Raw genomic sequence first — 13,769 nt, forward strand, 5'->3', positions numbered from 1 at the left:
ATACAAATTTCTCGTCCAGAAGAGAAAATGAAGATTAAATTCGATTATAATTTAATGATTCTGTGTCATTATTCAATAGAGACTAATAGGCTACACATATGTGGATGCACGTGGTTCAATAATTATGTCGTTAACCGTTCATTAAATTCAATTACTAAATGCACTCGAGACAGATTTAAAGCGATGGCAAGAAACGTTTGCATTTATTACGTTTATGTCATCTTCGCAATAATTATCTTTGCAATTGAATTTAAGATGAATCTAATCAATATATCGACAAAACAAGAAACTTATACGTATAACTTAATTATAATTGAGAAATTAATCTTTAATCTCTCTTAAATTTAATAACACATATTAATAAATATGAATAAATCTAAAAAAAGTTGGTCAATAAACTGACAAATAAAAATAAATATATCAATTTATGAAATAATTGATATAAATAAATAAATAAATAAATAAAATTAAGTTGAATAAAATTCCCATATGCATCAATACAAATAATGGCCAAACATATATTTTTAAAAAGTATAAAAATAAAATTAATTACTTATCCCTCGTGACAACATAAAACAAAAAGATGATAAATCATTACCCACAATTAGATCGAACTCTCGTTTTATATTTTTAGTAATAGTATCACCGATTTTTTATTTCATCGGAAAAGTTGAGACTTAATCTAACAATCAGACGTAATCGTATTTCATCGAAGCCACAATGTCAGTTGTGAGGATTGAATTTCATACGTGACCGGATACTTGTATTTTTTTTACTGATGTCTGGAACACATAAGCGCGATCTTATTACTCGAGGCTTGTGGTCTGCAGTCGCGTCTCGAATCTCATTGTATGAGGATGGAGCGATGGATTGGAAAGGTGGCTGTGGTTACCGGAGCAAGTGCCGGAATCGGCGCAGCGATTGCTCGAAGTCTTGTTAAACAAGGTAAGGAAAAGCTGGAATTTTACAGATATTGCATTAAAATTTATTTCCATCGAGAGACAGATTTGAATTTCATCAAATGCTTTGCAGTTTCAAGCGTTTATCTTGCCGACACGAGACATCTTACCGTTCGTAAGATGTCAATAATATCATCCGTTAATAGAAAAATAATCGCTTATAATCGCTATAAGAAAATGCTATCTAACGCTATTTGTCCTATAAAAAAAAGATTAATCGTCTTTGATTTTTTTAAAGTACCTTTTATCGTTTTATCGTATCAGGTATGATAGTAGCGGGCTTCGCGAGGAGAGTGGAGAGAATCAAGGAGATTGCTGACAATTTGGAGGATTCCCTGGGAAAGCTTTATCCTGTGGAATGCGATGTCACTAAGGAAGACAGCGTAATCGCGGCTTTCGCACGAGTGAAGGATGATCTTGGCCCGTTAAGTGTTCTCGTGAATAGCGCCGGTATCACGAAGGAATCTTCACTCATAGGTGCCTGACAAATCTTAACAAAATTTTACATCCGATAAAATAATGTATCCCGTCCTCGAACAAGAAATTATATTCAATATGAAAGCTGTTTTGTTCGACTAATAGACAAAGAATATAATAATTATTTTTTATAGATATTAAAAACGCACTTTAAAAAAATTTTTTCAACATGACATTAAAAACGCATTTTAAAAGAATTTTTTGAACGTGATCGCAATTGTAATTTTTTTCAACGTCCTAGAAAAAAAAATGTATGTATTTTTTACAGACGGCACTTTAGAAGAGTGGCAGTCAGTATTTAACGTGAATGTTTTGGGACTCTGTCTCTGCACACGCGAAGCCGTTCGTACGATGCGTGAAACAACTGCCGAGGATGCCGTAGTGATCCACGTGAATAGCTTTGCCGCCGAGAGGATACCCTTCGTACCAGGATTCAGTGTGTATCCGGGATCGAAGCGAGCCGTCACCGGCCTCGCCCAGACCTTGCGACATGAGCTTGCAGGCACGCATATACGAGTCACGGTAATATATTCGACATACTTAATAATTGATTATAAATACTTAATAATTAATACTATTAATAATATTATATATTAATATAATTATATATTTGATTATAATTACTTAATAATTAATACTATTAATAATATTATATATTAAACAAAACAGTTATAATGGCAATACGAGTCGAGTGTCGATGTTATAACACATTTATTTATAATACAATCAAATAAATATACCATATTTGAGTAAAAGATTGATCTCCGAAATGCTATATATCAAGAGGCAAAAAAATGGTCTCAATTTGCAAACGGATACTGAACGTTTACCAGATATTTATTTAAATATTGTCAACAACTTGCCAAAAATTTAACACAGTTTCTAGCATAACAAATAGGTCTGCGACTTTGCGTATGTGTACATTTATACATTATTTGACTCTCTTTACCGTTTATATATAAGTCACATTTATCCGTTAAAGACGAGTCGATCTTTGTCTTCGGAGATGTTAAGTTGTCTCTATTCATCTCCTCGGCGCGTCATTATCTTCGATGCCTGGAAGTAAGTCTTATTTCCGTAGTTTTAACTTCTTATCTTTTTAACCTTTTAATTTTTATTTCTTGACTGTATGTTCAGTTTATTTGGATCATTTTTAGTAGATTGATATTAGAATGGTTTCAGTCTCGTAGTTTTCATGTTTAATTCTTGGTACTTTTTTCTTTCTATGTTCATATTAGTCATATTATTTATTTAACTTATTTATAACTTATTTATTTTATTTCTTTGACTTTATGTTCAGTTTATATTTAGTTCAGTTCATTTTTAATAAATTAACATTTCAATCTCGTAATTTCATGTTTAATTTAGTACTTTTTCTTTCTTTGTTCATATTAATTACATTATTTATTTAACTTATTTTACTTTTGTCCTTTGTTTTTACGTAGGCATCGTCAAGATAATGAGATACCGAGACATTTATTATCGCTTTAGACAGCACCCTTTGTAACAGACTCCGATATAAAACACTTTGTTATTATATTTTTTCATTATATTATCTTTTATTATATACTTTCGCGCTGAAGATGACCCAAAAATAGGGTCGAAACGTTCGCTATCCTCTCTTTGTATGCTTTAATATCAATATTTATTTGATTGTATTATAAATAAATGTGTTATAACATCGACACTCGACTCGTATTGCCATTATAACTGTTTTGTTTAATTTTATATTTCGAGTCTTATATTTATTAATTTTTATTATATATTAATATAATTATATATTATTAACAAAATGTATTAATCATATAATATTAATCATATAATTGTATTCTTTTTTACATGTACAAATATTTTAAAATATTTGTTTAAAGAAAATTGAATATCGACAGATTTCTCTCTCTTTCTTTGTTTCTACTTACATTTTTTTCTCTATTACAGACCATCAGTCCCGGTTTAGTCGCGACCGATTTCATGACCTCTTATAGCATATTCTCATCGGAAGCAATGGCGGCGATGCCGACTTTGAATCCGGATGATGTTGCGGCAGCGGCGATTTACGTGCTATCCAATCCTCCTCACGTTCTGGTATGTCATCTATATATGTGCACATTTTTAAAGCATTCCTTTTTCTTATATTGTGTAAAATAATTATTAAAATTCATTAAAAATTTGCAAATTAACTAAAAGAATGATATTTTTCTTGCAGATACAAGATATTGTACTGAGACCTCTGGGCGAATCGTGGTAATCAATTTTCAAATCAATTATGTGCTTTATACAATGAATTACACATGAAATATTAATTTTAATCTAACAATCTTGTTTGCTGTTTACAAAAGTGCACTAATAAAAAAAGCAGATTTACATTCATATCTTCTTTTTCCTACTTCAAATCGTGTGAAACGTTTTGTGAATTAATATAAGAGTCATATAAAAAATATTTAGTAAAACCGAAAAAGTTCTGGAGAATTTGCGATGGAAGAGATGCGCTCTCATAAAATGCTAACTTACTTGAATCTCTTCATCGAACAACGAATTACGCCGACTACTTTAATGCATGGATTCGCCGATGGAATGGGTTGTCGATCGATTGAGGTAAAGAGATCTTTCTCCTCCACATTCTCTGAAAATTCTGATGTAATACTCTTAACAAAAATATCGTCTTATCGTTTTCTGTGACCGTTCCTTCTTTGGAAACCGCATCAATTTCGTCACCTTGTGTATCTCATTCTGTTTTTATATTTGAATAGCTTCATTTTTAAATTAAACATTGAATGTTGTCTCTTAAGCATTAGCGCTATTATTTTATTTCTATTTTCGAAATTCTAGTATTAGCACAAAATGTTCAGATAGCCAACTGTCTATGAAATTGCTGTCATATTATCAACAATTAATAATTAGTGCTTATTAAGGATCTCATTATTACATCCGTTCACAGGAGATTATTTGAGCAAATATCGGATGAAATCGTTGCCTATGATGAATATTATAACATTTACAATTAGTATACATTCAGTGATAAATCAAATAAAGCGCTTGCACTTTTCGTATAACATACATGAATCTAATCCTCTTAATAATAGACTGATATTTTATAGAGAGCATATGCTTTTTCACACACACATCGTTTTAAAATTTATTATATAATTTATTATATAATACGTATAAATCATCATTGATTGAAGCATCATTGAATTTCCATATAAATGTTGCTTGTTATATGCTTTTATGTAGTTTTACACTTTTAAAAAACTTGCTGATAACGAATCAAATAGGCAACAGATATAATTTAAATTTAAGATCAAAATTTTTTGCCATAATGCTTACATATGAGGACATTTATAATATTTGTTTTATTTGTGTAAAATCTATGAAAACAATTCATATTTTAAATGTGCGATATTTAACTAAATAAATTTCTTACACACTCTAGAAAGAATGTATGGATTGTGGAAATTGCTTATATATTTGCTTATATATTTATGAATAATGATTGAAGGTAGATTATAATATAAAATAATGCCATATGTTTATATGGACGTATTTATTTCCAATTATTTCCCAGTCATTTACCAGTCAAATAATTTACAAAATCTGGTATTGTGTTAAGAAATGGATTGCAAAAAAAGCGATACGAACGTTAGGACAATTCTATTTAATAAAGGTGTGAAGCAATTGGTGTTATTTAGTGCCTAATTGTGAAGAAATAATCCTATATAACGTAACACATTTAGATACACGATATTATACGGAATAATAAATAAAATCAATTGATGAGAAATTTGTATGTAATATATATGTATAAGGATAACGATAACAATAGGAATTGTTATCAATTTCGGCAATCGGTTATTTGTGGATAAATACACACTATGCGAGAACGTTATAGATTCGAGACGCTGTATTTATATTTCCTTGCTGTATATTAATTATATCTCACATATAATAATTAAATATAGAAGAACGATATATATATAACATAAAGAAAATAAGAAAAGAAACATGTTAATTCAACAAAAAATGCAAAACTGTTATCAACTAGTTATTGCTATTGTTACAAAATTTGTCTTGTGTAACGCATGACAAATTTCATAACAATGTGCATGAAGCTGAACACAGAAAAGATCGATTATTAAATGCAAACATATTTTAAGACTTTTTCGAGGCACAGGCGTGTTACTAAATTGCGTTTGCCTTGTCGATGACAAAAATGAAAATACGAATATAAGAATATTTTCGAAGAGAGCATGCAGAGAAATAAATATCGATAGTATATCTCAGGTATAAGCTGTTTACAAATACCTTATGGCAAGCCACATCATCACATCCATGTGATTCATCTCTCCGTGAGAAAAATGACACATCCAATCTATCTTGTTTCCCCGCTAAACACGAGTCCAAATTCCATATCCGACCTAGGAGAGAAATCCGTGAACCCTATGAAGCGCGAATGATATATCCAAATCCACATCCTTATCCACATTGCGCATATCGTTCATCTTAATGAATCCGAGTGATCCTCGATACGATCCGATGAATACAGCGTAGGCAACTTTTTTATCCTTATCCAAAAATATCCGTCCATGCATACTATAATTTATCCCGTTTCCGAATCCTGTCAGCATCCTAATCCGGACATTAATCCGGAATCCTGTCCGTCGTATCAAGTTCCTCTAAAACTATGGAGTCAGTTCCCGGCAAGATGACAGAGAGTTTGCTTTATACTCAAACGCGCATCATCCTCTTGTTTATGCCAGTTAAATCCTGAAGACTCGCACTGTGTGTTTACAATAGGCGACAAAAAGAAGTACACTCAACGATCGGTCGGAAAAACGATCGTAGTTATCGCGAAACACGTTTATTTTGACAATTGGACTTTAAATCCGATATTATCAAATATACGATATTAGACTTGCAATAGTCTTTTCAAAGAATCACTTCCACCTTTGAAATTAACACTAAATGCGAATTATTTACATGCATATGTAACAAAAAAAACTATTAACAAAATCGAGTCTAATATTGAAGGCATCTGTTGCATCAATAAGAGGATAAATGTCGAAATCCTCAATGTGAGTGATCCGAAAAATTAATCTTCTCTCACCAAAGTTCAAGAAACTTTGAAACTATAAAGAAAATCTTTCCAACAAATCCAGTTGCAGTTGACAATCCATTACTAGTTTGACTGTTCAGATTATAAATGAATTAATAAACGCAGCATATTTATATGTTAATTACGCAGAAATAATACGCGCGCGAAGCACTTTACCAGGATAAGCACATAATATAATGATGATCCCACTCTCGTTATGTTTCTCGTTTAAAACAGCGACACACAAAAATGTCGAGCTTCAAACTGGGATTCTACTAGTTTCAAAAAGAAATATTAATGATTTTCGCCTCCTTGTAATGGACTTGCCAACGTTTCCTGATCCGGCAATCGATAATCCTTGAACAAATCATTTTTCATCTCACTCTCCAAAATTCTCTCCTGATCCTGAATTTCCTCTTGAAAGTATCCTGTTTCGCTATTCTCATTTTCATCTATGTCTTTTAATCCTTTTATGTTTATAATTTATGTTCTCCAAAACGCAATCCATCTCATCCCAACGTCAAGCGAATGTGTATTATATCCATCCAAGAAGTAAGATCGTGTTGATTTCAGTTTTTCATTCATTGTGTTACAATCCAATCCAATATACAAAAGAAGAAAAAATACATTAGTTTCTTATATGATGTAAATTATAATGTTAGATATACAATTTATCAATGCAAATGTAATCCTTGTGATGTGGGTAAAGAGATGTATATAATATACATAATATATATATATATATATATATACAGGGTAGCCCACGTAAAGTGTTACAAATTTATATCTCGGAAACGAAGCAATTTAGAGAAAAATGTTTCAGACAAAAGTTGTATGGTTTCAAGGGGGATATAAGATAGTGCCATTAGTTTGACCTTGAAGAGTCACTTGAAGGTCACGTGAAGGTCACCTCCAACTTTTTAAATGGGACATCCTATATGCTTTTGCATATTCTTGTAGCTCATCTCGGGAGCTTTCCAAAACACTATAATTAAGTTAGTTTTCATTAAGTACTTTCCGAGTTATGAGGCTTGAAATCATTTCTTAATTTTACATAAACTGTAAAATATCTTGTAAAATATTCATTTTTCGATTATCTTACCTTAATACTTTTATGTACAAAATAATAAGAGGAATCAATTGGTGTAAAGAAAACACATAATTGTTTCAAAAGAAAAAATGTAATTTGCAATTAACAATTACATTTTTTTTTTCGAAACAATTATGTGTTTTCTTTACACCAATTGATTCCTCTCATTATTTTGTACATAAAAGTATTAAGGTAAGATAATCGAAAAATGAATATTTTACAAGATATTTTACGGTTTATGTAAAATTAAGAAATTATTTCAAGTCTCATAACTCGGAAACTACTTAATGAAAACTAACTTAATTATAGTGTTTTGAAAAACTCCCGAGATGAGCTACAAGAATATGCAAAAGCATATAGGGTGTCCCATTTAAAAAGTTGGAGGTGACCTTCACGTGACCTTCAGGTGACTCTTTAAGGTCAAACTAATGGCACCATCTTATGTCCCCTTTGAAACCATACAACTTTTGTCTGAAACATTTTTCTCTAAATTGTTTCGTTTCCGAGATATAAATTTGTAACACTTTACGTGGACCACCCTGTATATAACATATACAGATTTTCTGTGACAAAGATTTTTTAAACATTGCATCAAGGAATAAACATTCGTGTAATAATGAAAAATAGAAAATAATGTACATAATAAAGCAAGATCACAGGATTAATTTGCAAAAATAGCATAAAATACATAATATATCAAATGTTTTCCTTTCACAAATGTACAATTTTAGGATATAATAAAAGTTTTGAAAAATACTTTTAATTACATTATTCCGAAATGTACGAGAAAGGAAAACACGCAAACAGAAAAATATGAAAGACAATATATCAATTTATAGTTATTTCATTGCAATTCATATATCCGAAACGAAGTTGGAAACTCTGATACAGAATATTCACAGAATAAAAAATCGTGCTAATTGAGAGACAAGCGCGATAATTAAAGACGCAAAATAATTTTTTTTCAAGTTGTAATTTATTAATTGGTTAAAGATTGATCGAAGATACTGATGTCGGAGATAATATTCATAACGAAAAGAAATAGTTTGACCCTCCAAAACAACATAAAATTTCCACAATATTTCCACGTATATAATAATGATAAAAAATTTGTCTAAGGTTCCTAGAATTGACGCGTGTTATTAACGTCTTCTAAATTTCTTCATTAAAAATGTTGACATTAAATATTTTATGTTTGTTTTTGTATCGGCATGTCACCGTTAATGTCATGCAATCAATCGTTAACGAACTTTTAATTAATCGATAATTGCGTTTCGACTCTTATGACTTCCTGTGCTCTGTTATGACTTATGGTCCACCATGACTGGTCAGTTGCCTTCTTTTACAATTTCGATTTCATTTTTTTATTCACTAATGCTTTATATATTCTCCAACTCTTCCTTTTTTAGCGATTGGAATCGAAAAGAGACTTTTTACATTTGTTTGTAGAAACTGCTAAGAGTTATTTGAGAATGTGAGGCACGGTTCAATTCAAAAAAGTTTATATAATTTTCATAATTAATGTATTAATATATAAGAAAAATAATTATTTGATTACCGCGCTTGGCCTTCAATTAGTCCATTTTTTCTATTTTGTAAATATTATATATGTATATTTCTTCTTGTATATTTCTTGATATCTATTTTGATTTGGATATATTGCTAATGTGTCCAGATTATACTCAATGGATGTATTATATCGTATGTTTTCACATTGACGAGTGTTAAAGAATTCTTGAGTTCTAAGTAATAATTTGAAATAATATTCAACGTAAAATAAAAAAATGACCTATATAAAACGTTATTAACTAAAGATTACTCAAGTCTATCAAATGTGTGTTATTTGAAAAGCAAATTAGATTGTGTATAAAAATGTGATATTATAGCGAAAATTTTACGCCAATATAATTATATATATATAGTACATAATAATATAAGCTTTGTCACATGTTTATATATTTCATTATAAAGTATGTATACACGATATATTGTCATCACTACGCGTATTCGATTCCGGAATATTTTGATTCAATTTAAAAAATAAATTAATGGTGTAAACAATCCTGAGGTATTTATCTGTACAGAAATTATTAAAGAATCTGTTAGAGCCAATAATTTAAGTGATGGAAAAATATTTCATATGGTGAATAGAATATACTATTTTTTAAATTTATGTATTTTTGTTATTGCCAAAGATGCATGTAAATAATAATGTATATGATGATTAAATGTTGTATATCTTTTCAAATTTGTCGGTAGATTTAAAAGTTGAGTTTTCATATTATAGAAAAAACTCTAGATCTTCAAACAATTTGTAATTAAGAAATAAAATGTGTGCACAATTTTTTTCAACTGCATATTAGCAAGAGTCATTTAACTACATATGTAGTACTATAATAATACAAGCAATATTAGATATATAATATCTGTTAGTTTAGCAATATAAGAACACAAACAGTAGCCTTTTTAGTATAATTATCATTATTATAATATTAGTAATTTAAAAACTTATGACGAGAGAAAGGCATCCCTTTAGTGAAGATAGAGTATCTTATTTTAAGCCCTGTTTTATATGTATATGTTTGTATGTTTTATATGTATATGCATAAAAAGTTTGTCTGCAATATATTTTATTCCTGTAAAAATTTGTTGTTGTATGATAAAATTTGATATTTGCCTGATGAATGTCATTTTTCTAATTAATTCATATGCAGATATCTTCTTATAAGTTCGATTATAAAAAGATATTAGAAAGAGAAGGTAAAAAAGTATCATATAATACATATTCAGTAATTAGAAAAGATTATAAATAAGAAGATCTTTGTTAGGCAAGTTTTAAAATATGATGTTTCACTATGCAAAGTTTTCAAGTTTTTTATCCAAATACAAAACCCCAAATAAACCAAGATATTTTACAGGATGCGCTGATTTCAATGCAATCAACCACTATTTTATATTATGTACCTTAGCGATAAGTGACTCAGAGTATGTTATTGTCCATTAAAAATATTCACAATAGATGTCAATGACACAAGTACTGTTTATATTACAGTTAAGCCAAAATATACGGTAGATATGTTAAAGCTTTAGATCTAGTTCTTTGCCGAAAGTCTCAATAATACTTCAAAATTGTTACACATAATTTCATTCATAAGTGGTAGTGATGACAAAACAAATAGGCGGAGGAATGTATTTTTAAATGTAGAAGAATAATTCTCTAACAGTTTGGATAAAAACAGTCACACATGTTCACAAGCATGATATCATTTTTATGAGGATAATAAAATTTAATAGAATTATTGTATTAGGCAATATCAGTTTTAAAAGTTTAATGTTAGAAAACTTTCATTAAAATAATAACCAAAAAGTAAAATCATTGAATTAACTTCTGAGCTGAATGATGTATTCACTTTAAAAACAAGAAATGTAAAGAATAATTATGGCATATATATATATATACATATATATATATGTATATATACATATATATGCCACACACACACACAAACACCAATGTGCTTCTCTCTAATTATGTATTAAATACAATTAATTGAGTAAATAATTAATTTAAACAATGTAAAGAAATCAATTTGAATCTTTTTACAAAATCTATTTGAATTCGAAGAAAAATATTTCATCGAATAGAATTTAAATCAGCAATAATGAAACATGGTAAGGAGCAAATGTCAATATAAACCTGTACTTATGTTATCATGTGAAACACATACGTACACACTAGTCGTATGAGCGAGATCTGGAGCGAGATCTTGATCGCGAGTAATTACGCCGTAACGGCGAGTAAGTAGGAGAGCCACGACGCCGTGGGCTGTAGCTACGAGAACGACTGCGGCCTCTTTCTCTGTCTTCGCTGCGTCCTCTATCGCCACCGTTATGATCTTCCCTCACACGAATGTAAGCCACTTCGCCCTAAATCATGTTAAATCAAATGGTCAAATATCAAAGACGAATCTGATAATAGATTATACATATTAAAGTATATAAACACAAGCAGGAAAGCATTCGAAAAATGACATTATATTATCTATAATGTATATGTGTGTGTGTGTGTGTGTATTATATATACTTATACATATTGCATATCGTCTATTAAAATTGCTTATTAAAATTATCACTTCAATGTGAAAGCAGCAGTAAACATAAAATTAGGATATAGTATATATAGAAATAGAAATAACAACAGCAAATCGTACCTCGTGGGATCTAAATCGTGAATCATCTAACTTCTTCACGGCGTACTTCATGTCGTCATGCCGCAGAAATTCGACGACACCAGTACCGTCTTTGTAAACGTCCGCAAAGCATACGTCACCGGCCTCACGCATGTGATCCTTGAGATCCTGCCAGCTTCCAGTTGGTGGAAGACCGCTTACTAACACTCTGTATTGTGATCGTCGCGCTGGAGGACCCCGACCGCGGGAATTGCTCATCTCACCGCGGCCACCTCTACCGCTGTCCCCAGCACCGCGTCCACCGCGAAAATTATTGCTGGGACCACCACCGCGTGGAAACTCGACTCTTAATCTATAACCATCATAGTCGTAACCATCTCTCGCGTGTACCGCATCCTCCGCATCTCTGAAAGAGACATACATATGCTTAGATACAATTTCTTTCTTCTAATAAAGCTTATATAACTCTTGAGGATAGAATGCATGTTTGTAAATTTTTACACAATATAATAATTGTAATAAATATCATGAACATACAAGAGAAATTATATTCATACAAAATATAAGTTATATTGTATTGAATCTTAGAATTTATATTCTATGCAGGAAGTAAAAACAAGAAAATATTTTATATATGTTTAAAGACTTTTTTTTAAATAAATCTCAATAAAAGTATCCTCTTTTGGAAAATAATGAAAGAAATAAGTATGATGTCTTTCTACGAGAAATCTTGTAACAGAATCTTTTGACATCTTACAGAAATAATTATTGAATTCACAAAAAATAATAATCGCTTTATTTAAGTCATATTATATATTGCTTCATAAACGAGTAATTTTTATCTTTCTTTCTCTGCAATAAAATATATCATCTCAAATTCAATATCATAGATATAAAAAGAGAATCAAATAAATATTATAATAAAAAATTACATATATATATATTCATGTGTAATTTATATGTACATATAAATATATATTTGAATATATATAAATTTATATGTATATATCAATATATATGTACATATAAATATTATTTTGTGTGTGTGTGTGTGTGTGTGTATATACACGTTGAGTTTTCGGCGTGTATAATTTTCACTAGAAACTTACCTTGGATCGTCAAATTCAACGAAAGCGAACGGCGGCCCTCGACGATTTTTCAAGTCAACGAAAGTAACTTTACCAAACTTGTAGAAGAGATCTTGTATGTCCTTTGTACGAATATCGGGTGGCAAATTTCCCACGTATATTCTACACTCATTTCTACCGCCGTGAGACATGTCTACTTTCTCGCCGTATTGAGGTAGTGCGGTATATACCAAGTATACACCGTGAAGGAATTCTCGCCAAGTAACGTAATTCTCGGAGCGGTGTAAAATTTCGTCCTATTCTTCTACGCGTTTAGAGAAACAAACAAGATGGAGACACCGGGTGGTAGCGTGATCGTGATCGGCGTGAGATTCGTGAGAGGTTCTCGAAGGTCACTTTGGTCGCTGAAATCAAGCGAAATTTAAACACGATGCGTCCGATTTAGAAATGTCGAGATCGGAAAGCGTAAGCATTTTTAAATCGATATTCACACAATAAAAAATGTGGATTCACAATCCGACATGCGATGCCCAATATCCAATGACAGAGAGACTTTGCGCGGTGAGCGGTGACAGTGCGAAACTCTGTTCTCAGGGTTACCAACACTGAAGAATAATTCTCAACCTCAACGTTAGGTGTATTCGTATATGTATGTACACATACACACGATTTTGTCGTGTCATGAAGCACACATCGATATTATTCAAATAATTATAATCTAGTATGAATTATATAAATTTTAATTGAATTTTATATTCATATATTCGTTTTTTTTATCAGATTAGTATGAAAATATGACCGAGTATTTTGAAAAGAAAAATGCTTTCAGTATTATATTTCAGGTACGGCGGAAGTTACACATGTGTCCTCAAA

General features: G+C 30.5%; 2 protein-coding genes and 1 long non-coding RNA gene across 5 annotated transcripts in view; 1 reads left to right on the top strand and 2 right to left on the bottom strand.

Moving 5' to 3' along the window:
- LOC145969721 (uncharacterized) overlaps positions 1–7,433 on the bottom strand; it is a 29,975-nt gene extending 22,542 nt beyond the window's left edge. Inside the window, exons 1-3 of one of the 2 annotated variants that reach the window (XR_014438230.1) lie at positions 3,948–7,433; positions 1,201–3,530; positions 35–956 (exon numbers count right to left, since the gene is read on the bottom strand). This is a non-coding gene — a long non-coding RNA (uncharacterized LOC145969721). Of the gene's footprint in view, positions 1–34; positions 957–1,200; positions 3,531–3,947 lie in introns of those variants that run through there. The other variant, XR_014438234.1, reaches the window with a different exon arrangement.
- LOC145969713 (dehydrogenase/reductase SDR family member 11) lies at positions 797–3,804 on the top strand. Its single transcript, XM_083095920.1, has 5 exons — positions 797–945; positions 1,224–1,436; positions 1,705–1,958; positions 3,375–3,521; positions 3,643–3,804. The coding sequence occupies exons 1-5, from the start codon at positions 852–854 to the stop codon at positions 3,682–3,684; spliced, it is 750 nt and encodes a 249-aa protein (XP_082952046.1). The 5' UTR covers positions 797–851; the 3' UTR covers positions 3,685–3,804.
- A 649-nt stretch (positions 7,434–8,082) lies between the features above and the next one.
- On the bottom strand, positions 8,083–13,507 carry Sf2 (splicing factor 2). 2 transcript variants are annotated; one of them, XM_083096108.1, is made up of 5 exons: positions 13,388–13,507; positions 12,918–13,300; positions 11,830–12,214; positions 11,351–11,545; positions 8,083–9,360 (listed from the first exon to the last, which is right to left on the bottom strand). In XM_083096108.1, the coding sequence occupies exons 2-4, from the start codon at positions 13,085–13,087 to the stop codon at positions 11,354–11,356; spliced, it is 747 nt and encodes a 248-aa protein (XP_082952234.1). In that variant the 5' UTR covers positions 13,088–13,300; positions 13,388–13,507; the 3' UTR covers positions 8,083–9,360; positions 11,351–11,353. The 2 variants fall into 2 exon arrangements, with proteins under 2 accessions (XP_082952234.1, XP_082952229.1); XM_083096103.1 differs by lacking the exon at positions 8,083–9,360 and having other exon boundaries at positions 9,553–11,545.
- Between the last annotated feature and the right edge of the window lie 262 nt (positions 13,508–13,769).

This window comes from Camponotus vicinus, unplaced genomic scaffold (genome assembly GCF_025532165.1).
Source record: "Camponotus vicinus isolate PSW18456_S1 unplaced genomic scaffold, iyCamVici1.0 SCAF_1, whole genome shotgun sequence".
NCBI lineage: Eukaryota > Metazoa > Arthropoda > Insecta > Hymenoptera > Formicidae > Camponotus > Camponotus vicinus.

Excerpts from the sequence above, each read along its gene's own strand:
- LOC145969713 (XM_083095920.1), top strand. The coding sequence starts at position 852 with ATGAGGATGGAGCGATGGATTGGAAAGGTGGCTGTGGTTACCGGAGCA. Across the intron at positions 1,959-3,374 it reads GCACGCATATACGAGTCACG|ACCATCAGTCCCGGTTTAGT; the intron begins GTAATATATTCG and ends TCTCTATTACAG. Across the intron at positions 3,522-3,642 it reads CCAATCCTCCTCACGTTCTG|ATACAAGATATTGTACTGAG; the intron begins GTATGTCATCTA and ends TTTTTCTTGCAG.
- Sf2 (XM_083096108.1), bottom strand. The coding sequence starts at position 13,087 with ATGTCTCACGGCGGTAGAAATGAGTGTAGAATATACGTGGGAAATTTG. Across the intron at positions 12,215-12,917 it reads GTTGAATTTGACGATCCAAG|AGATGCGGAGGATGCGGTAC; the intron begins GTAAGTTTCTAG and ends TGTCTCTTTCAG. Across the intron at positions 11,546-11,829 it reads CACGATTTAGATCCCACGAG|GGCGAAGTGGCTTACATTCG; the intron begins GTACGATTTGCT and ends AACATGATTTAG.